This window comes from Osmia bicornis, chromosome 11, assembly GCF_907164935.1.
Source record: "Osmia bicornis bicornis chromosome 11, iOsmBic2.1, whole genome shotgun sequence".
NCBI classification, from domain to species: Eukaryota; Metazoa; Arthropoda; class Insecta; order Hymenoptera; family Megachilidae; genus Osmia; species Osmia bicornis.
In genome coordinates, this window is record NC_060226.1 from 7,243,383 (window position 1) to 7,268,010 (window position 24,628).

General features: G+C 44.6%; 2 protein-coding genes across 4 annotated transcripts in view; one reads left to right on the plus strand and one right to left on the minus strand.

The window, feature by feature from the left end:
- LOC114873315 (cysteine protease ATG4D) overlaps positions 1–24,628 on the minus strand; it is a 34,685-nt gene that overhangs the window by 5,406 nt on the left and 4,651 nt on the right. The window lies entirely within an intron of this gene.
- LOC114873312 (metabotropic glutamate receptor) lies at positions 3,317–24,288 on the plus strand. 2 transcript variants are annotated; one of them, XM_029181520.2, is made up of 7 exons: positions 3,317–3,337; positions 10,417–11,486; positions 11,857–12,650; positions 14,957–15,069; positions 16,757–17,413; positions 17,475–17,946; positions 21,826–24,288. In XM_029181520.2, exons 2-7 carry the CDS (start codon positions 10,939–10,941, stop codon positions 21,963–21,965), a joined length of 2,724 nt encoding a protein of 907 aa, XP_029037353.1. In that variant the 5' UTR covers positions 3,317–3,337; positions 10,417–10,938; the 3' UTR covers positions 21,966–24,288. The 2 variants fall into 2 exon arrangements, with proteins under 2 accessions (XP_029037353.1, XP_046143724.1); XM_046287768.1 differs by lacking the exon at positions 3,317–3,337 and having other exon boundaries at positions 9,946–11,486.

Sequence of the window (24,628 nt, forward strand, 5' to 3'; positions counted from 1 at the left end):
TCCGCCATCTTGTGGCGCGGTGATCTAACGTTGCGACTGGTCGATACAGAAGATCGATCGGTTGCTTCGATAATCGATGTTATTTGAATTTAAATTGAATTTGAATTATTAAAAACAAAAGTTTTTAACCGAGTTAGAATATTTGACACCATTCAGAAACTAAAGAGAAATCTTTATCACAGTTTTTAAATTACACAAATAAAAAAGTATTCAAGCTATGCCCGAGTTAAAGTGAAAATTGTGCAAATATGCAAGGTTCCTGAAACGCGGCCAGCTTTGGGCGATATTAGCCGACGGAATCGATAAATCGAGCCAAAACTTCCGATTGCGAAATTAAAAGTCTATTCTCCGTTGACTCGATCATTATGCTCGTTTCGATTGGGTCGCTAATTACTCGACAGATCCAGTCTATTCAACCAGTTCTCGCAAACTGTTTATATTTCGAATCGAAACACTAAATTCGAGTTGCTTTCTATCCATGAGAAGGTTTCTAGGCACACTTCTAAACGCTCGAACGCAACTTGACCCGTTTGATTAATTTAACGCTCACCTTTGGCAAACGTTTTCGTCACCGCTGTTCACTGTAATTGTTGGGAATTGAAATCGAGTTGAAGATGCGCCAGAATCAACGGCTAATTGGAATTATTAAACGATCCGAGAGTTCAAACTTTCGAGTGTGAACTGAACTTCATTTCGAACAAAGTTTCTAGGATTTTCAGGTATTGTTTACAACATTTCTGCACTCTTGAACGAAACTGAAGGGAATATAAATTGTTTGCGAAACGTAGACGACTGGTGGTTAGGAGAGTTCGCGTGAATAAGTATGCGATAAGGGAAAAGAAATTGCTGAAACTTGCGAGTCGGAGGTATAATTGATTAATACCGTGCACAGCTGTTCGTGGAACTCGCTGAAAAATTGTTCCAGCTTATCATCAGGGATCGAGAGAAATTGACAAAGTTTTGCGAAATCGACGGATAAACAACGAAACTTGAAGCTTTCGAGTTCCAAATGAGTTTCATATTTTACGAAGATTTTATGCAATAACCTACATTAATGATTAATTATATGTTTTTCAAAAAGATTCTAAACCCGATAACTATAAAGACTATACGATTCTCTGCATCGAAACAAACAAAAAAGTTCTTTACCGTTTTTCAATCGGTGCCATCGTTCACGAGATACAAGTAATTGAACGTTGGGCGTTCGACTTCCGGGGTGATCAGCTGTACGCGCATGCGCCTGCCGCAGCACCCCGGAAGTGGAACAGTCAATTTTCAATCGCCTATATCTCGAGAACGAAACGATTGATTAGAAAATGGTAAAGGACTTTTCGTTTTGTTTTCACACGAAGAATCTACATTCGTCGCGGCGTCCGTTTTTGTTGAGACAGCCTGTAAACGTCCTTCGTAACGAAAATGGTTAAGGATATTATTCTCGTCGCGAAGCTTGCCCCGGACAGAGTAAATCTTGCAAGCTTCACTGTCTGACGCGAAACCCTGTTTAACCTGTCGCTCGTGCAAACGCTTGAAAATCGCCGGAAGGCAGGAAACAAGGACAGAATCGTGGATGCTCGCTTCTGTGAGCACAATCCTCTTAAAAAGCGAGCAAACAACATCGAGCTTCAACATCGTCGCTTCTGGTTTTCTATCGTTTCCTTGGAAGCGGTGTGTGGATTTTGATGAACGAAGCTGTTCGAGTAGTATGCCACGTTTGACGGAATACAGAGAACGGGTTACCGAGCTAACTGGGTCGTTTACAAATTCTTCCAAAGTCTAATAACGTTCGGAATGATTGTTCTCTTAAAGGGTGGATGAATAGAGCCAACTACTCGACCTCCACGAACTTTCGACTCGTCGTCAAGTACAGAGACTGGTAGATTGTAAGACACGTATGAAATTGGTGTTGTAACATAGTAATGTACATTTATAAAAGATCCAAAATCATGGAAATAATTGAAATTTTGTAGTAAACATAATAAACGTTCAATAAAGATTAATTATAGAAAAAACTGATAGTAATCCTACCTGAATATCCTACACAGATTGTTCGCGTGTGTAAAGACCATTGGAGAGACGGTTTCTTAAGACGTCAACGGGATTAATCGATCATTCTCCGTTCGGTTCAAAGCATAAATTTTCTGCGTCCGATGCAACGTTACTATAATTTACAGGTGGCTGGTACACGTGACGCGTTACGTCGCCGATGATTGTTGTAATATTATTACAGCTGCTGGTTAACACGGTCTCCAAACACGCGACGTCGAGCGTTCAATTTACGGAATTAATTATGATCGATTGTAACCAGGCCGCGAAACGTGTTTTTTTCCCAAGGTGAACGGACGATTATTCCAATTTCTTTATATGCGAACGAAAAATGAAAATTTCGAGAAACACAGACGTAGAATAATTTCTGTATTGTAGTAACAAGAAAACGAAGTTGAAACGTTTACGCCTAGGTAAAAATAATAAATGAAGGCGTTGACGGGTATCTACTTGGTACAAGAGTGCGAAGCATCCACGGGGGATGTTTGATCGAAAAGAATTGACGGGAAATTCGCGATGTACGGCACTGACCGTGACGACGGAGGTGCAAGCAAGCAAGCTGGAAAAGGAAGCAGCGGAAGGGTAGCTGGGCTCGTGGTGGTAGGGCGTCGCGACGCTTTGGTGAGGGTAGCAACAGAGACGGGAGGAATCACGTGCGCGCGCGCGCGCTTGCCAAAGAGGGAAAACCGGAGAGATACAGGGGGTGAAAATCAGTGAGGGTGGTTTCGGCCGGCCGGTCAGTCGTGCTGTGGCGGCAACCACGACGGTTAGTCGCTTCACGTTCCATCGTGATGTTGCCAAACAACCCCCCTCGAGTATCCGTTGGACACCTCGAGGACCGATCGACGAAAGGGATGAACTGAGAGAAAGAGCTAGGTCGATCGTCCAACATCTTGGACGAACGTTCGATGATGCGCGAGGATCAGTGAGGGAGGGCTGTTACCGTCCTCGACCGATCGCATCCTTGTGCCTCTGTTGTATAATCCACCGTGATCGAGTTAGTGGGATCGTCCTGGTTCTCCGTTTCTCCAGTAACAGCATCGCTAGCTGGATCAAAGCTGAGAACGAAATTGTCGATTGGAAGGTTGGGGGGCCACCTCTATTGCCCCGTTCGGCGACAAGATCCAGAAAGGACAGTTTATTCTGGAGTCTTGGCACCACGTGCAGGTCTGAGTGGCGAGGAATCGATTGGAGGGTACAAGTGGTTCCGTTGCTCGTCGACTGGGAACGTCTAATCGCGTGGACTGCTTAGGGATCGTCGTCGAGCTGTCTCATCCTAGGATCATCCTAGGTGGTAAGTACAAGAAGGGGAGGATTTTTTCGTGGTAGAAGAGTGGCTTTGCAAGGTCCATCAAGGACAAGACGTTCGATAGCGCCCTTCTGTACACCCTGACACTGATCCTTCTGCTGTTCGCGATAACCTTGCTTTATCTAAATCCCTAGGTCAGACACGAACTATCACGGCCTCGTAATTAACCTGAACCTTTCTTACTCTATCCCGTTCTATCTCAGTTTATCTCTTTCTCTCACGCGCTGCTTCTCAACGATTTCATTTCCATCGCATCAAGCCGGAGCCGACTTTCTCACGCGACTCCGCAGGGATGAACCTTTTGATCAACCGACTGATCCATTCTTTGATCTCCGATATTGATCCTCTTCGGTTATATTTATGAGGATGAATGAAGTTTGTCGGAATGGATCGAAGGATCATCGAGGATTCATCGTCCGACGACGGGGAGGATTTAGGGGGTGGTAAACACGTCGTACCATCTCTTGCCTCCGTGTTATCGATTCGATACGCATCATATTTGTAGGCGATACCGCTCCAGGGCTAATTATCTGCCACGGAGAGGGAAAGGCGGACCGGACCGTCGCGGACTGCGTGTCGCCAGCGTTTTTCCGCGGGCCGCGATGAATGAAGCGGCAGATCGTTATTTAGGTCGGCCGGCAATTTTCGTACCCGAGGCTTTTAAGCGTCCATCTAAAGGGATTTTCAGACGGGAACAGAGAGAGAGAGAGATATAGGGTGAAAGAGGAACGCGCACGATAACGCTAACCCTTGGCAAAAAGGTGCTCAGAGGTACCACCAATTTTTCACCCTGCACGACGTGCCAGATCTTAACTTGCCACACTTTGCTCTGTTAACCTTCAACCCTTAATCTAACGCCTAACGAATTGCCGGATCCTAGAATTCTTTTTATGGCAACAGAAGTGAAAAAAAGTCTTTTACCGTTTGCAACCTGTAAAGATAGGTGTAAAACGGTGATTGCCCTTTGAATCGGGACTCGAAGCCGGAGCTTTCGTCGACGAAAAGAGAATTCGAGCGGTAGGATTCCAGTTATCGTTCGTGCCGATACTTTTCAGTCGCTCGCTCCTCGGAACAATAGCCGTGGCCGTATCGAGAGTGGCCCTACAGGCGGTATCTCTAGCTCCGCGCGTAATTAACGCATCTCGGTTCTGTGTTGAATGCGCACCGTACGCCAACAGATCCCTAAAAGTTAAGCGACTTTCGAGCTACCGAATTAATTAGAGCGCGAATCGTAATTACACTCCGCGAGCGCGTTTTTCAAGCCGGAGCCGGCCTATTAAACGGAGGATGAAAACTCGCCGATTCCCCAGCTACATCCGGCGTTTTTCATTTAACCACCCTTCAAATTATTCGAAATAAACTGTTTTACAGTTGTTGGATCGAATTAACTTATCATCGGTTGATAAGACAACCCACCAATTGTCGTTTTTACTCCCCTAATCTCTCTCAGTTCCTGGTTTTCCTCGTCCATTGGTACAACACTCGCTTCACCTTGGACACCGGGGTCCTCGTTACCGGGTTTCTCTTGCGACGACAAAGTTAATCGATCATCGGTCAGCCTAATGAGCTCTTCCCCGGGGTACAATAAGAGAAATCTTCCGGATTCATCGATACCGAGAAATAATAAGAGAAAGAAGGAAGCATCCTGGCAATTTTTATCGATGAAACGAGATAGAGATACAGCTCGTCAGGATGACGCACAGAGACGGAGGAAGGAGAGATAAAAAAATAGAGTAACGAGGACGGCGATAAAGAGGTGGCTCGGAGAAAAGAAATCGTTTGTCAGGGGGAAAGAAACAGAAGGAGGCAAGTATCTCCCTGGAACAGGCAGAAGAAATAAATCCCTTCTGTAAGGCAACGGAATCATTCACGGAAAAATAATCTCGCAGCAACAAGCGTGCACAAAGGGGGAAAATATAAGTATCCGCGGGCGAAACGGGACGCAAACTTTACCAGCTGATATTGATTTGTTTTTCTATGCTCGTCGGTGAAACAGGCCGAATGTGTGTCACAAGGCAAACGGACCGCTGAAATTTCCCCCGGTTAGTCTCGAATCGCTTGAACCAGCACCTGTCCAACGATTTGCCCTCGTGGCAATGGTTCGATTGCCCGATCGCGTAGAAATCATCGAAACCGCCATCGGGGCCCTTTCGTTGTCGACCTGGACCACGTATCGCTGGAAATGCGACTATCGATTCGCTATCGTCGAGCAAACATAGGAACGAGAAGCAGGATTCTCGCTAAAGCAACGTCGCCTCGAAGATTAACCACGTAATGGCGATTCTAACCGTATTACTGGAAAGCGACGGTGCCTGGTAAATGTCTACGGACGAACGGTTTCCGTTTCTCGCTGCGGGAGGAGTCTTTAATATCAATTGGGAATTTAAATTGAAATAACCGTGACCAAGTGTAACCGCGTTTACGCGGAGCTCGATATCGATCGGCTAATCCGGAAACTTTGCCCTCGTCGAGGGTCGATCGAAAGCCACCCTCCGCTTCGGCTTCTACTCGGATCCTGGCTATCCTCCAATTATACAGCATCGTAGTTGTGATTTCCGCATCATTTTCCACGATGCTTTTGATATTTTTAAACGATTTCGTAAACCATCGCGTCGTCCGTCGCTCTGTGCAACGTATTTGAAACGTGTCTCCTAATGCATCGAGACATTAAACGCGCGGAACGCTTAAGAAGATCGGGGGAGAAAAGAAGAAAAGAAACATTGAAACGGTTACGAGGGATATCTCTGGTAGCATTCGAGGCAACATCCTCTTCGAGCAATTACACCGAGCTTCCGTGGAACTTACGACCACGATGTTCCCAGTGTACGGTGTTCTACCGCGAAGAAAGGAACGTTCGAGTTGAAAGGAACACTAAAATCCAATTCGCCAAGCATAGAAGAGGCGAGGGGTGGGAGGGCATCCCGGACCATTCACTATAGCCGAACAAACAAAGCGGTCAAAGGAGACGATCGAACGGTAGAAAACAACCGACTGAAAGGGATGTCTGGCATCCCCTAACCGTTTCGCCAACACCTTCGATTCCAAGCGTGTTCGATGTTTCAGAAGTTTCGAATTGTATCCTAGTGGAACGGGAAACGGAGAAGGGTGAAACAACGTAGGGGCGAGGGAGTAGAGCCGTTAAATGAACAACAGCGAGCAGTGCCTTGGTCGGCAAGTGGAAGAAACGGGAAGTCGAGTAGCGAGAAGTAGACTTCAAAGAGGCGAAAGAGGGTGAGTGAGAAGGCTGAAAATAGGGATGGTGGGGGCGGTAGGTGTAGAGTACGAGTTGGATGGAGGTAGGTGGCATGAATTAGAACTCATTTGGTAAAGTGTTGCGCGTGTAGCGAGTTTTGAAGAGGTCGTCGGGGGTGGTTCGACGTCGACCAAACGGGGGTGGAAGGTGGTACAGAGGAGCTGAACGCGGAGCAAGTGAAAATTCCAGCGTTTATAACCGACGGTATGGGGTTAGTTTTGATCCACAATTACCCTCGCACCGAACTCGATTAAAAGTTATGGAAAAATGAAAGAGCCATACGAAAACACTTAGCCTAGAAACAAAAGCACGGACGGATGGAAAAAATAGGTGGTGGACCGTAGGAAAGGGAACGAATGAAACGGAATAGAGGGAAAGAGATTGACGGAGAAACAGAGGAATACCACTTTGCTGGTTCTTGCTTGGCTCAAAGAAAAACGGGTCGGGTCGACTCGGCAGGGTTGTACGGCTACCGAGTAAGTAATACCCTTTAATCAACGAGCAGGATAGGAAGGCCGGAAAGTTTATACTTGAAATTGACTGGCGTTCCTGTACAGGGTGTACAAAAAGGTGTCCCATAGTACTTGAAGAGTGGTCGTCGATAAAGGACGTGTTTTGCGACGAACGTGGATCGAAGCCGGAGAAGTGTTCTCGATATGCATTCGATGACGGGATGGTTATCGATGACCAATAGGGTATTTATCGAAGAACAGAGAGACTACTTATATAGTCGTCCGATCATACTTGAACCCCATGAAACTTGTTGAACACCACTTCGGAGGAAGGTCTCGCGACGTTCCACGAAATCTGTGTATCGTCACTTTGTATCCGGCTTTCGGACTAATAATTTTACGGCCAACTTCCGGCCCGTGATTGCCCAGGAAACTGCTAATGCGCGCACGTCCTACATAGACGAGAGAGACGATCGAAGCCTTTCGAAGTTGGATGTGTAGTTCGAGGAGACGGCAACCCCTTTTCTTGCGATAGTTCTAAACAAATATTTCTTTGCCACACGATGGTTCGCCACCCTGTATATTCGATCTTTAACAGGAAAGGGTTAAAAACAGGTATAGGCCTGGAAGGTACACATTCAGCCCCGAGATTGCTTCGCCCCGGAAATCTTTCATTTTCCTTCTCTTTCAGCGTGGAAAACAACATGTGCCCGGGTATAAAGATGCTAAGGGACGGGAGGAATAATGGACGTTGCCGGTGAACGAAGGGTGAATTTGTAGTTAATTGAAGACCTCTTGCGTTCTATTTCGCGGAAGGTGTCCGGAGATAAATAATGGACCATCTTGGGTAATCTTTCGTGAGAAGGTTTGATGGATGGCGTGAAACTTGATTTCTTTTTTTCCTCTTCGTTAAAAGGGATTCGACCGGGTTAGCCGGAATTGAAAATCTACCCCATGGATCAGCGGTTTCTTAACTTGGATAAACCATCGAAAAAAATCGCAAATTTTCAATCCCTAAATCTTTTTCACGCGAGATTTTGATAATCGACCACGAATAAAGATGGATGGGTCAAAATTGGAAGCGCACGGTAGGCGCGAATATCAGAGGCGATAGAATCGTTGCAATAGCATCGAGTAAATATCGGGGAGTGTGCTTGCTTGATGCACCTACGCTGGATCGATACTCTAAACGGAAAAACAGGAAGATACCATCCCTTTTTTTATTTGAACTCAGAGAGAGAGAAAAAGGGGTTGGGAAGTTCCGCACGAAGAGAAAGTACATCGAGCGAAACGGGCTACGAAAACAGCCGCGTGAATATTCAGCCCATGTAGGAATATTCAGCGAACCTTTCACAGAGATCCTGCACGATCGAGATACAGGAAATTCCACGCCGCTTCCGATCACCCCATAAAACTTGTCCATTCAACGTCCGTGAAACGGACGATTCTTTTAGTTCTGACGGATCGAAACGATCAAATAAACGTTGTTCTATCGAAGAATCCATCCTTTCGTTCTGCTCTTCAAACTCTTTCAAAGTTGAAAGTTCGAAGAGAAATTTCATTTTTATATCGTCATAAAAATTGAAAGGGGAGCGACACCGGGTAAATCTTTATGCTAGTCGAATAAAAGCATCGACAAATAGAAATTTCTCGCGGACGAGGGTGGGTGGGTAGGGTGAGAAGGGGGTGGTAGCGCGTGTTGGCCACGCGTGACAGAAGTGGGCCGAGCGGGAACGGTTTAACAAAGAGCGTGCCTCGAAGAAACCGAGTAGGATGGCACTTGGCGGAGGAGACTGAAAGCCCGTTTGCATAAAACCCCCATTCACTTTGTGGGATTTCGGTGCGAGCGTCCGCGACGTGACAAATTTTCGATATGCGCCTTCCATTTGGACATCCATCTAGCGAACCGAGAGAGGCAAAGAGCCCTTATCTTTTCTCCTCACCCTGATCCCCCTCTGATACCCTAAACGAACGTTTTATAAAAGTGAACAACGCGTGAGAGTCTCTTCAGGATATCAAGACTGAACATCTTCGAATTCCGTCGAATAAATCCACGTCTCGCTTAATAACCGAGGCTCTAATGACGACAGTCTTATCTCTGATCCAGCAAATTGATGTTCCAACGATTCCCGATGCAGCCAATCCTGGAATGCCCCGGTAAATCGTACCTGAAGACAAACGGTCTCTCGGAGAAGGAGGCTCGCAAACGCTGGAACAATCGCTAAATCGTGCGTCGATTTAAGACGACGGAAAAAGGGTGAAGAAGGAACGGAGGAAGGGCTCTCGAATTTTAAGTTGAAAGCAGAGGCTACGCTTGTTAGAGTCCCGTGAAATTAAGTCCGCTTAACGAGTACGAGCCGGGAAAAATTTAACGAGCCCGCCGTCAAGTCGACTCCGCGAATTTCACAGCCACGCTTTTCCCTCTGTTTTCCTCCGAGGAAAAAGAGGAAAAAGTAAAAGTGAACAGCAGCTGGCACGTTCGAGCCGGACGACCGCGAGAAACGTTGACGAAGATCGGTTTTTTAACGCCTCTCCTCAAGGTGATGCATGATGCAGAGGATTGAAAAAAAGCTTTTAAGATCTTGATTAGAAGCTTCCGAGAAGATTCAACCTAGCTTCTCTTTTATACAAGTCTTCAAACGTTTCGTTAATTAACCCGCTAATTGTCGACGCTGGAAATTTATAATATGTTTTCATCCGGACGACTAATTTTCTATGAAGAAAAGACGACCATTGGAAGTAAAAGACATCGTACAAAGTTCGAGAACAACTTTCTGCACACGTGTACAAAGAAAAATCGACGAAGAAAGGACTTCTGAAGACAACTTTCGATGAAGCCTCTGATTTATCTTCGAGTTTTAATCCTCTGATCTATACAGTGCGTACGATCCGAGTACCAGCGCATTGTTGTCTTAAACTATAAAAATAAAAATTTCTAAATGATCAAAAATATTCCCATCCTTTCGTATCTAATACTTTGATTCAAGGGCACTTTTGACCATCTTATCTTGCTATACCCTTTCGTATCAGCCCATTTCCAATGAAATCCATCATCCAAGAAACGCTGTGCAAAGGAAGCACATTTCGAAACCGGAAGCTCACCTCGCCACGGATGACCGGTACATGTGTCCTTGAGGGTCGACGAGAATCGGAAGCGATGTAAGGGTCGGAAATCCGTGAAAATCTGAAACGGTGCGTGTCGCGTAGGGTTCGTTTTTCCGGGTGGACTGTCGGTGGAAATAATACGCTTCCGGTCGTCGACTTTGATCGATAACGTGTTCCGGTAATCCGTATTCGTCCACCCAACCCTCCCGATCCCTGACGCATTAATATCGAGATTGTGCTTACGCGTACGCCAGGCGGAAATCGAGCAGAGATAAACCAGGACATCGGACCTGGTCAATTCCGGCGAGGAATCGTCCTGTACAACCCTGGAAACTCGAGGGTTGGAGATGCTCGAGGGAAGGATGGACGAAACTAGCATCGGGAGGAGTCTGGTCATCGATAATGCATCCGAGAAAGCGGACAGATAACTTGGTCGTTTCATCGCCGGAGGTAGTGTTCGAGGTGGTAGGAGCGTGTGTAGAAATGGACGAGCATGCTCGTGGACGTAGCTGGTCCAGATAGCCACGGATGGCCTAATCGTCGACGACCTTTTTCTACCTTCCACCAAACGGACATAAACAACAGATCCTCGCTATTATCCTTCGTAGAAACTGTAGCCTTAGAGGCCTAGACTGTCCCAGTCGAAGAGCGACTTTAAAGACCTAAACACCTAACACGCCGGGTGCAAAGGTTCTTGCGAAGAAACAGCATGAAATGCGATCTTCGTGGTCGAACGAGTCCGAAACCTTGTAGCTAGATAGTCCAAGTCGGCTAAAATGAGCCATCCTCTCGGACGGATACTGGTGCTGCTATTGTCGCTGCAACAGCTCTCAGTCGTCATCCAATCCAAGGTGCACACAGAACGGGAAGCTGTCCTGATACCCGGCGACATCGTTCTGGGCGGGTTGTTCCCGGTTCACGAGAAAGGAGGCTCTTCGTGCGGGCCAAATGTGTACAATCGTGGGGTACAGCGTCTGGAGGCGATGCTGTTCGCCGTTGATCAGATCAACAAGAATAAGACGTTACTTCCAGGAATCACTTTAGGTGTGCACATACTGGACACCTGCGGTAGGGATACTTATGCCCTTAATCAGAGCCTCCACTTCGTCAGGGCATCCTTGTCGAATTTGGACATCAGTGTCCTGGAGTGCGCGGACAAGTCTGTTCCAAGAGTGAAGAAGACTGCTACTGCCGGGCCGATTTTCGGGGTCATTGGTGGTTCTTACAGCTCGGTATCTCTTCAGGTGGCTAATTTGCTCAGGCTGTTCCATATACCCCAGATATCGCCTGCGTCCACTGCCAAGGCACTCAGCGATAAAACCAGGTTGGTTCTCTACTTCTTTCAGGGCAGTGCTGGCGAACCTTTATATATTTATTTAAATAACTATAATAATCAGCAACTATGCTTAAAAGAAAAATTGAATCTGAAAATCGTTCACGTGCCAGCTAAATCGTGCCCTAGGTTCGCCACCACGGTTTTAGGGATTTTTCTTTTATCTCTTTGAATCATAGATAACCGTAAGATTAACTCAGATGTTCTCAGACCCTATAACATCTATTATCTCAACGTTGAGATAAAATGTTAAGAAAGAATCACAACTTCGTTCCATCGTGACTCCAGTCCTCTTCCCTTTATATCCTGCCCCAAGTAATTCTCAGCCCCGGACGAATCTTAACCTGGCGATCTCGGTCAGGTTCGACTACTTCGCGAGAACGGTGCCTCCGGACACCTTCCAATCGATCGCGTTGGTGGACGTGGTGAAGAGCGCCAATTGGTCCTACGTCTCGACCGTATATTCGGAGGGTAGCTACGGGGAATATGGGATCGAGGTGTTCACCAGGGAAGCGACAGAGAGGAACGTGTGCATAGCAGCTGCGGAGAAGGTGCCCAGTGCCGCGGACGACCGCGTGTTCGACGACATCATCCTAAGATTGAGTAAGAAGCCAAACGCGAGGACCGTGGTGCTGTTCACCCGGGCAGAGGATGCCAGAGGGATCCTGGAGGCTGCGAGAAGATCAAATCTGAGCCAATCGTTTCAATGGCTGGCCAGCGATGGCTGGGGTCGTCAGATCAAGCTTGTCGAGGGTCTCGAGGAGGAGGCTGAAGGTGCGATCACTGTGGAGCTTCAATCGAAGAACATACCTGGCTTCGACGAGTACATGGCCTCGTTGACGCCCGATACCAATCGACGGAACCCTTGGTTCAGCGAGTACTGGGAGGAGGTTTTCAACTGCGTCCTTAGGAAAAATCTCCTGGCCAATCCGAACGCGACGGTGTGCTCGTCGAAGCTTAGACTAACCACGTCGACGGGTTACGAGCAAGAATCTAAGGTGCAATTCGTCGTGGACGCAGTGTACGCGTTCGCGATAGCTCTTCACAACTTAAAACGGGACATGTGTGTGAAAATCGAGGGTCTGTGCTCTACGATGGCCAACTACGACCGTGGATCCTTCTACAGGAATTACCTGCTGAACGTGTCCTTTGAAGGTGAGTAGTCGTTAATTACTTATCTTCGACCAACTTTAAGAATCTTACGCTCCTACAGTTCTCTCCTTGGTAATGTAACGAGATTCTACCGTAGCTAGCGGGGAATTATCGAACGGCTACTGTAATTATTCGTAGCGTGTGTACAGAGGTAGGATAGCATCCGAGCATCGAAGAACGAATTTCAATATTTCGCGTTGACCTGCTATCGGGAAGCCCGACCGATTCAATGGGGGGATGATATTCGGGAATCGGTCACCTCTCTCTCGTATTAAATTCTTTCCACCCCCTCGATTCGTGGCGGGCAATAAACGCGACCAGCGATAATATCGAAGCGACGCGACGACGCTACGGGGCGACGATAAACGCGTTGCAACGATGACATTCATGGGGGATCGAACAGCGATATGAAATTTTACAAGCCCTCGGGATCCGAACGCTTTGAAAAGCAGGGTAATTTGCGTGGTTACGATGCCTCTGGACTGATCGCAAGCACAGTTTTGCTCGTGATTAATTTCCATCATTCCCTTTCATACCGCGTAGATACGTACACTACCAACCAAAGCTACAAACCTATTGCCATTTGCGTTCTTAACACTTATCAATGCCATTTTAGGTAATTTTTTTTGAATAAAAATATCCTACTACCAAATGTTAATTACATGCATGTATCTGTAATGCAATCATTTTAATCGAACTCATTAACATTCCGACAAGACAATTTAACATTCTGCGAATATTATTGAATGGCAACATTGCGTCCACCCCCTTCCCAGTGTGCGCGATAATTCATATCGTTCCCACGGCCTCTATCAAACGTATCTTCAACGTAAAACCACCATCGCGCATCGCTCTGATAAAACGGGGAGAAAAAAAAAAGAAAAAAAAACAATGCCATTGGACTGCACATTTAGGATCGATACAGCACGATCCCCCTGTGATACCACCACCCCGCACATTTTTCCCCATTCCTCTCTCGCTTTTCCTCGTTTCCGCTCGTCCGTCGGCGTCACGACGCGACGCCTTGCTGGCCTCGTACGAGTTTCCCTCTGAACCCTTTTCAACGGGTCCATCCTTATCGCGCCACGTACGAGGATAAAGCGACCACCAGCTCCGCGTTTCATTTCACCGATGCTTTTTCAAATCCTACAACAGACCGGCCCGGCTTTTCAAATGGTTCTGCCGAAAATTCGTTTCGTTTCATTCGTATACGATTTTCCTTTCGGCGTTCGATTTAGAAATGCACACTCTGAGGATAGATTTCAGATGAATCGGGGGAGCCTGGCTCTTTATTCCCTCGGAAACCTTGCGCGAATCGAGGCTCTCTCCATGGTCCGTCATCCGGGGGTTAAATTCATACATTTCGAAATCGGTCAATATGCTGAGAATATCGACGAAATTTCTACGTGGTGGTCGTTTTTAGTAAAGTTTATGCTTTAATTAGATATTGCCACGAGTCTAATTAATCTGCCGATTTCTTACGCGATATAATTTCCTCTTAATATGGTCAAAGGTACGGGCGCGCGTACAGGATATCTCGAATCGAATCGGACAACATTATCGATTCGTTTGATAGACAGGCGAGATTTCTACGAAATGGCCAGGAAATAATGTCCCGGTTTCGGTCACTTGCCGCGCTTCACCGTTCGGATCGATTCGATCGATGGATCCAGCTCTGGCAACCGGACGAATCGGAGATTACGGGCTACCGTGTCGCTCGCGAAATGGATCGGAAGAAATACCTTTTTTTTTTCTCTCAATGTATGTACGTTATAACGGCTCCCGTTTCGATTTACCGAGACTATCGCGTCGATTCAACGATTCGATACGAGCTGGACGGAAATTTGTTCTCGTGATCCTTGATCGCGTGACGATAATTGCTGTAAGTGAATACGCGGCATGAAAAGGTATCGGATGGAAATTTCAGTATTTTAATTAGACAATTGATGAAACAGTTCTTTCGAAATATCACTATCGCAATTGGATTAGCTCGCGCGGTTTTATTTTTCCGAGCTGGAAATTGAAGAAACGCAGAGCCCGTCACGGTTTGACCCGATCTGATACGCGGCTGATACTGCAATTTGCCTTGGGGTCGTTAACGAAGGAAAGCATTAGCAAGCGAGCAGCTTATTACCGCCCACATTTGTTCCATCCGAGGCAATAAAATCGTGAAACGACTGGATGTACTTGGTAACTTTTCTTTAATTTCATACAAGTTGGAAAAACTTGTTTCCTTATCGAACGTTCGACCGGAGGTTTTCGAAAATGAAGGTTTATGAAAATAAATAATTTAGAGCAATTCGTTTCAGATGAAGCCGGTAGCGAGGTGAAATTCGACGAACACGGAGACGGTCTGGCACGCTACGAGATCCTCAACTTTCGGAAATCAGACCAGAACGGGACTAATGGATACCATTATCGGGTAAGCGAAAGCACTTTTGACTTGTTCTCTCGATTAATTAAAACTTCTGAAATACGGCCTCGCTTTGTCTCCTTTCCTTCTGGACACGGTCGGGAAAAAAAACTTTCCACAAACTACAACCGGCCGAAAATGTTCGCCACTTTTCACGCTCGTTCGAGCCCGGTATAATTTCGAAACTGAATATTCCTTTTGTTGGAGTCGGTGAATTCCCATCGCCTCCGGGTAATTACTCTTTTGGGAAACGTTGAAAACCCCTTCTTTCCTCGTAACTCGAAATCATTTCTACCTTTTCTTTTTTTTTCAGTTTTGTTAACTTGTTTTAACTTTTAATTATTAGCGTTATTTTTCCTCATTTTATTCGTGCGATTATTATACACGGCTGTTGGATGTAACGTGCGAAGGTAGGTATATTTTCAATTTCTAACTCCACCTATCGGCCACTCCCTCTTGTATTCAATTAACGATCGTTTTTCGATAAAGATCGTAAATCAATGTTAGAGTCAGCCGCATCGGTCGCGTTTCGAACGATAAACCAACGATGGCACATAAATTGCAACGTGACCTTCGTTGCATCCACCTTCCTACGTTGGATACAACTTACACCGATGAAATATCATCTTTAACCCCACCCACCGGGCCGGAAAAAGGTGACTTTAAAATGCTCAAGTTTTATTGCGCCGTGTTTCTACCAAAAGTCGACCATTTGTTAAACTAGGCCGCCATCCGCTTCGTGGCTGACATACTAGAGCGAAGCGATTGATTTGCAGTAAAAATAACTTTAACAGATTTGGGACACGATATAGCAATTAAAAGTAGCGTTTAATTGTTGATAATGTGACGGAACACGAATTCAAAGAATGGTCAAAATTGATAATCTAGGTTTTGATTTACAAAGTCACAAAAAAATTTCTATCAGTCGTTTAATAGCGGAGCTTCGTTCCAAAAGGAAAAAAGTGAAAAAAGGAGGTCAGCGTGTATGAAATCTTTTTCCCCCCCTTCCTGAAAGTTGCACAACGCTCGTATTTCAATTTCCATACGAAAGGCGAATATATCTCATTATCAAAGTGGAGTATCTTTGGTGAAGAGAAACGGAGATGCTTTCCGCCGAGTGAAATAGTTATCCCTCTAGACTCGAGATAATAGTTCGTACTCGTATTTCTTCGTGACATTTGCAAAATACGAAGAAAGTAACCGCTCTTGAATGGTAGCAGCGCGCGTGTATTGAACACCGAGTGTCATCCTAGAATCAACCTCGCCGAGCATTTTTAACGTCAATCACTGTTCATCTCGAAACGCGATACGTTTATCGAATCGTTAAGAGCCTCTTCAGCTATCAGAACTTTGTACGCCGTGGGAAAATAGCGGCGAATATTGTGGAATTTTAAAATTTCCTAAAGGATCGATAGATAGATAATTGGCAAATATTCTTCCTCCTCCTCTCTTATCAATTCTCACAAATTGATGTTCTTAAATTTCTAATAGAGAGCCTCCCCTAGTTACATCGACTATGAAAACGTTTTCCATTCCCCCTGTAACCAACCCGTATCAATTTACATTTCTCGAATTCTTAACAAGTGAAATTTTCGCTGTAAGTTGGGGAGAGAACAGTGAGGGTAAGTTGCTCCCCTAAACGCCAGAACGAGAAGACACTAGCTAAGCTAAGTAAAGATATAAATTGTGGCGGCAGGTGGTAGGTAAATGGTCCCATACCCTGGACATCAGCACGGAGGAGTTGGTCTGGTCGAGGGGCACGAAGGACATACCGATCTCCGCGTGTTCCCTGCCCTGCGAGCCAGGTATGATAAAGAAGCAACAGGGTGACACTTGTTGCTGGGTGTGCGACCAGTGCGAGGAGTACGAGTTCGTCTACGACGAGTACACCTGCATGGACTGCGGACCGGGTTACTGGCCGCACGAGGACAAGAGGGGTTGCTACCAACTGCCGATAAACCACATCAGATGGAACAGCGCTTTCGCGATCGCTCCGGCGGTGATTTCGTGCCTTGGAATCGTGGCCACCCTGACGGTTGCGTGTCTCCTCTTCCACCACAGGGATACGCCGGTGGTGAGAGCGTCGGGTCGCGAGCTGACGATCATTCTGCTGGCCGGAGTGCTCGTTTGCTACTTGAACACGTTCCTCTTGCTCGCAACACCCACCACGGTCACCTGTATCCTTCAGAGGTTCGGTGTGGGGGTGAGTTTCAGCGCCGTCTACGGTGCCCTGTTGACCAAGACCAACAGGATCGCCAGAATCTTCGACTCTGCATCGAGGTCCGCCGTCAGACCCAGGTACATCAGCCCCACGTCTCAGGTGTGCATCGCTGCTGCTCTGATCGCTTTACAGGTGAGTAGACGTTAGAAAAAATACAAGCTACGTTGCTCTGAGCATTTCTCTATCGAATCAGATCGTGTTGACGTTGGTGTGGATGATCATCGAGCCACCTGGCACAAGATTCTTCTATCCGGATCGCAAACAGGTGATCCTCAAATGCAACATCCAAGACATGAGCTTCCTATTCTCTCAACTGTACAACGCGTTGCTGATCCTCATTTCGACGGTGTACGCGGTGAAGACACGCAAGATCCCGGAAAACTTTAACGAGAGCAAGTTCATCGGTTTCACCATGTACACCACTTGCATCATTTGGCTGGCATTCGTGCCGATCTACTTTGGGACTGGAAACGCGCACGAGACACAAATCACCACACTCTGCGTGGCGATCAGCCTCAGTGCCTCTGTGACCCTGGTGTGCCTCTACTCGCCGAAGGTCTACATAATCGTCTTTCAACCGGACAAGAATATCCGAAGGAAGGTGACCATGGGGGATAAATTTAAGAAACAAGGGAGCAGCGCCGGCACTTCTTCCATTACTAAATGTGAGTCTCCCGATATATCTCTTATTATTTGTAATCATAAATCCAAGCGTTGATAGCTGTCCTCCCTTCGGATTGCACTGGTACTTCCACTTTAGCTTTTAAATCATCAGCCCCACTCTCCCAGTAGTTATGGAAGTTTGTTTTCCCTAGTTCCTGCCTCGACGACGTACAAAATTGACTTCGTGTCACGATGAAGTAGTAGGCCGACAAAGAATATCCATCGCGTCGCTTCGGGTCGAAAGTGGAAGCGGCTGGTACAAGGTGTTGGCATCGAGCCGAGTTCGCCAGTGTGTTTCGAAGCTTCATAATTTGCGATCGAGTCAGCGAATTTGGTTGCATTATTAGCCCACCGTGTTCGGTAACCCTTTATCGCTTCAACAGATCCCGAGGGAGGCAAAAAAGCCTCTCCTCCCTTCTCTTCCACGGCAAATAAAAGAAACGAAACGAATCGCGTCGGGGGTGAATGAGTTCTGTTCGCGTCACTTCGCATTTGTTCTTCGTTGCAATCGATCCCGAGTGTTCTTCTTTTTCTTTTTCTTTTTTTTTCATGGGTTCCCTCTTGATTCGATACGGGACTCTAAAGCCCCGCGTTCCGTTTAATAATGGGCTCAACGATGTTGATGGTCCGGCTATAAATCTAGGCTTAGCCAGGGCGAAATAGTCGAACGAGCAATCGGTGGAATGAGATTACGAAACTTTACGAACGGAGCTAGGATTAAATTTCAGACGGTTGGAAAATCGCGAGTTCCGTAATTTGCAAAATTTCTTTGATATATTTAGAGTTTGATGCTTGGTTAATTCAAACGAATGATGCGGTTAGTTACCAGATGACCCGATGCTTAACGCGTATTCTATTGCCAGCCGAACGGCATCGTCTCTCCTTCTAATTTCCCTATGGAAATCGATTCTCCCATTACCACTGTCTATTGTAATTACGGTACTAGTTACAGGGAGACGGGTACTACGCGATAACCCGACGATTATTAAGACGGGAACGATAATAGCTTAAATTATTAACCCTTTCGATCTGACGGCTGATTACGTATGGATATATTATTACCTTCCAAAAGTGTCACGAGCAGGTTGTCTCTTGGAAAGGAGAACACTCGTTTCAGGGTTTGACAGTCTTATCTATCTTTTTGACGTTACTTGTCTCTGAATTCTTGGACCGATATTATTACATTTTATTGAAAGATTCTCTAAAAATTTGTTGAAGAATGTATAATATAAACGGAAGAAATGTTCGTGTAAATTAAAGCGGATAATATTCTGATATCCGTAGAAAAGCAGACGGAAAAATCACCTAACGTTTCTCCCCGTACAATTAAACGCGTTTCACCTCGTCTCTGTCGTATCCAGAGGGTTAAGTTAATTCTTGGATCCGGTACACGTCACGTCCGGTAGTCTGTCTCTCGGAAATGGTCCTACATCCTCTGTTAAAGGATTACGCGTTACAGTTATGAGACTTTTACGAAATCCGGCTAAATTAAATGGACTTCCATCGTTCGAAAAATTAAATTTAAAAGCCTAATTTAAAGTGATATTCTAGTTACGATAATTGAAAGGAACGAAGATAAAGGATTTATTTAACGAGTTGTATTAAAGAGAAATTGATGTAGATATCCGTGCATGGTCTTAGGAGATTCAGTCAGCGCAGATTCGATGAAATTCATTTTGTCGCGACAATATCTTCCAACGAGCGCAATCTACATGGAATTTCACGAAATAGTTACACGAACGAGCTGCCTGGTTCCCTATATCCTGCCGGATATTACGGACTATTAAATTTTCAGAGGATTTAAGTGGCGAGAACGTTCGTAGTCCACGTTGAAAATTCAGCTGGCGAACGCTAGGCTTTCGATCGATTCCCTTGCGACGCTGCACGTCTCTCTTTATTCCTTGCAATTTTGCGAACATATTCTACCGATAAATTAATATCTTCAGCAGTTTAAATAATCCCTGCGATCCCTTCAGTTTAAACGTTAACGAACACAGGATTTCCAATAGAAAAAGTAAAAGAACAGGGGATATTCGTTTATCCATTTACGATGCACAAAACAAAGGCCTGCCTTTCGCTGTTTCTTCTCCATCGATCGGTTCGGAATGTATTATTAACTGCGTACTAATTATCCACGTTCGTTAACGGAGGAGCCGAAACACGTAGTTAATATTGCATAACACGGAACACGCCATCGAGGCGATTCGAAGCTTTTAACGCTAATTACAATCGACATTTTTCACCCTCCAGGGAAGGCTGGAGAACCCGTCTTTGTTCACGCCGCGTCGACTACCATCGATACCAGAGGACGATATTCTTCTTCCTCTCCAAGGTCTTTCTTAACCTTTTTATCGCAAACAATCGATATACGTCCGCTACCTCGTCTTCCTGCATTTCTTTCGTTATCTAAACGAATAATAATTTTAGAATTTTCCTTAACAATCTAACGATGATTTCCCAGGCTCCGTAGACAAAGCGGTGGTTAAACGTTTGTCAAGAAATTCGTCGTTTCGATTACTCAAGTTTGCTTGTTTTGGTAGTTAATTTAAACATCGAGCAACGTCGAACGTTTCGCTTGTTTAATACTTGTTACAGTCTTCTGATGCGCGAGTAATAGCTGAAAGGAGATTGAATTCGATTCATGGAACGCAAGGTATTTCAGAACTTAACTGGCTGGTTACAGTTTATGAACAGGACTAGAGGGATGTTAACATCGGTACACTCGCGATTAAATCAGGCTTCCTCGGGGAAAACGATGATGTACCGTTTTCTTCCCACTCCTGACAGACTTCCTTCTCCGTAGGAGTCCCCGAGGAGAATGACGATGCAACGGTGGAGGGACCCCTTATACAGGGTGTTCCAACGAGGAAATTTAACACTATTTACGATTTTATTAAATAATTTTTCCTTCCCCTCCTACTCTTTTGTTCTTAAATCACTTTTAATATTAATATCGTTTAAATTAGAATCATGAGAAATCCTGTTTCCTCAATATCACTACTTTCCCTAGGGAAGTCTGATTTGATCGCGAGTGTACACCGTCGTTTGTAATACCGTGAGACTGTTACTTCGAATACCGTTTCCAAAAGGAAGATATCGCAATTAGACTTCTCGTGTAATTCGTTGAAAATCAATTAGCCGTTTAATTAACTATCCCGAGGTAAATTCCGTTTTATTGTTCCCGCATCCTTTTGTTGTTCGATATTCGATTTGAAACGAACGAATTCACAACCGAGGAACAATATTCAACGATTCATTGATTTCTGACGAGTTATTAATACTCGCGTTCTGTGTTTTATTCTCTTGTTAAACAAATTCCGGGAATAATTCTGATAAATAAAATGTTCGATATCGCGAACGAAGCAGAGCTTGTACGATTCGAATATTCGTTTCGTACGATTACGTAGACGGTGGAAATTGAACACGGTGAAGATTGTTCCCGATAATTCAGCTAATTTCGCGATACGAGAACGCGGACCAAGTGTCGTGTAATTAGGGAAAGTTTGGAGGCGAGTATTTTGCAACAGGCGTTAGAGAAGATCTGACTGTGGGGTTCGGGAAAGCAGTTGAAACTTTCCGGTACAGCACTCGGAAATGAAAATTGCCGCTATTAGTTCGAAACTTAGCATTCAGTTTGGAAGAACAAACGCTGACCGTCCCTCCTTGCTACCCATCCAACGCGATCATTCAACTTAAAACTGTTTTAATTGAAGGCTGATGTTTGGATTGGTCGCTACTTGGAAAACTCCTACTTTTTCAATTTCATTTATTCGTCAAGTTCGATACGAAACGACGAGATCGTGAAATTTAACCCTGCTATGCCTACAACTATCGTATCGATCATCGAATTAATAAAAAATGATATCTATTCTCTGTTTCAGGTTGCGAGTTGACCAGCGAGAGTATGCCCCTTCAAAGCGCCTTAACAGCAGCCGTACAGACATCCGTGGGCGTGACGGAGATCTCCCTAGCCTCGAACACATCGGCGAAAACTAATAACCAGCAAGTGGCACAGCTATAGAGAGAAAGCCCCGGAGAAGAAGAGAAAGGGGAGAACCACAGCACCTTGGCGGGCCGTAATTCAAATTTCGCAGCAGCCAGAGGTATCCTGGCGTTCGGCCAACCGATAAGAAGGTTGGGAATCGCGAGTGAATGGTGCGAATGTGTGCTAATAAAACGGGGATGAAATGTGTAGAAAAATCGGGGATAAGGGAACGATCACGAAGAATCGCGAGTCTACCATCCGTTACTTCCGGCCTCGATTTCTCCACGGATGACCGTGAGTAAAATCACAATAGTTTCTTGAATCGTGATCGAGGGTTGGATCGAGAAACGCAGTGGAAAATGGGTGATTCGTGTATGCAATCGTTCGTAAGTACCCAGGCCCTTTTTAAAAAGAAAAATCTTTTCGAAATAAAAATAAATCGTTATCTCGTGAACCGTTCATTTCCGGCGAAAATTATCATTATTATTTTATATAATAATAATTATTCGTAAATGATAGATCGATTTATGGTTTTGCAACTTCCGTTAAAATGAACTGGACCCTAATTTTAATACGAATTAAAGAAAAGTATCTGGATACTTGTGACACGGTTGATGTAGATACGCTTAGATCGACGTTCGATTGATGTTACGAAATGGACTAAAACCTAGGACGGAAACCTACGTTGCCTATTAATCTAATGACGACATTGATCATATCGTCATTGTCGTATTTGTTCGTTCATTATATCGAGATCATTCGTGTCGCGATCACTGTTGTCGTTATTGTTACTGTTAACGGTTATCCTCGTGAATTACACATATATGAACGATATACAGGTACACCTACACACAGATATACGCGCATACACGTACACCTACACACGCATATAGATGGTACGTTAATACGAAAGAATTGCTGGCACAAGTACTCGAGAATGAAATTATCAAAACTAAACTCAGAAATTATTTCAATAGTTAATTACCTTTAGCCTTGTAAAACAGAAGCGAGTTCTATATTTATGTATATCTATGAATGGGCAAATGCCCGTATAATAAATTTATTATTAAATTGAAAAAGATTCGATCGTTAACGATCGAGCACGCGATATCGAGTGATTATTATTACAGGTAGTACCGGTGCCCGCAATTATTCCTGTACGGTTCAATCACGCAAATTGTAATTAGCTTGTTCGAGTGGTCGACGTTCATTGTCCACACACCTTTCCACGTAGAGGAATACCTGCGTTGACGGATCGAAGGAACAAATAATATTTATTACAATTTCGCGAGATGTATATAAACATGTATATCGTTAGATAGGTACATTCTATCGAACCGCGGGATCTCGTATACCTATTTCGTAACCAGTGTTTATTTAATCATTTATAAACTCGTTATCAATTAATTGGGCTGTCGACGTTTGTTGGAAATGGGGACGCTTATTTTGCAATTCGAACTAAATCGCGGAAACAGATCAACCTCGGGACGGTGAAAGCTTCGAATATTCTTCGATATATCCGATTCTACTCTAAACTATACCGTCCCTTTCTAATTACCACCCTTTCACACGATTTAAATTGTATTAAGATTATTCGTTTTGCATTCTTTTCCTTTCTTTACGAAAAAGAAATGAAATTAACATCTAGTCAATGAAGGAAGTACAATTCGACAGATTGCTGTGCGACCCTTTTAAATACTAACCGTAGCTCGCGAATGAGAGATACATACCTATACATATATGTATAGAGATAGAACGAACGGGAGTGGGGGAAAGTGGCGGGAAATTTGAAATTAGACCGGTTAAGCGACGCACGAACTTCAAATATAATCTCTTCCATGAACGGTAGACAATAAACTAATCGCTTTAATCAGCGAACACTTTCAACATGGCTCGACCAATATCAAGCATTCACACTCGACTTGTTCGATTAACACCTTCAACTTTCATTGTCTAAAACATGGCTAGTGGTACTTTAGTTTATAGTCGAGAAACACGAAAAGAAAGAAGAGTTACAGTGACGAACGCACGGTTATAGATATGTTTTATCTACGACTAGCCGAAACGTATAACGCGATAGTATCGAAAGTTACAATTTCGATTCTCTCTCAAGTATCGAACGATTTAAATATTTCAAAAAATCGAGGTTGTAATCTTCGACGATCGTCGTGTAAACAATTCGAAAATTATTACGAGTTTCTCGAAAGAAAATAATTTAAAAAAAAGATGAGAGTGTGAGGAACGAGCATATTTCGACACGAATCCGTTGAATTCGAAGCATCGTACAAACAAAAAAGATAACTTTGTATCTTTTATTATAACACCGAATATTGAAATAGAGTTGTCCCGTCAAAATGAACTTTCGGATTTCTTATTTACCGTATTTACCCGATTCCTTCTCCTATCCTCTGCTACACTACCACCATAGATAAGGAAAGAAAGTAAGAATTAAATCTTGATTCGAGAACGATGATATCTCGTGAAACAATTACCACTGTATGATTTATGAAATTATAACTTAATTTTAGTGACGGATAGATTAGCAACGCAACGAGAATGAAATTATCCCAGCTACATAAAAAAAAGTAAGAATTAAATCTTGATTCGAGAACAATGATCCGTGAAGCAATTACCACGGTATGATTTATGAAATTATAACTTAATTTTAGTGACAGATAGATTAGCAACGCAACGAGAAT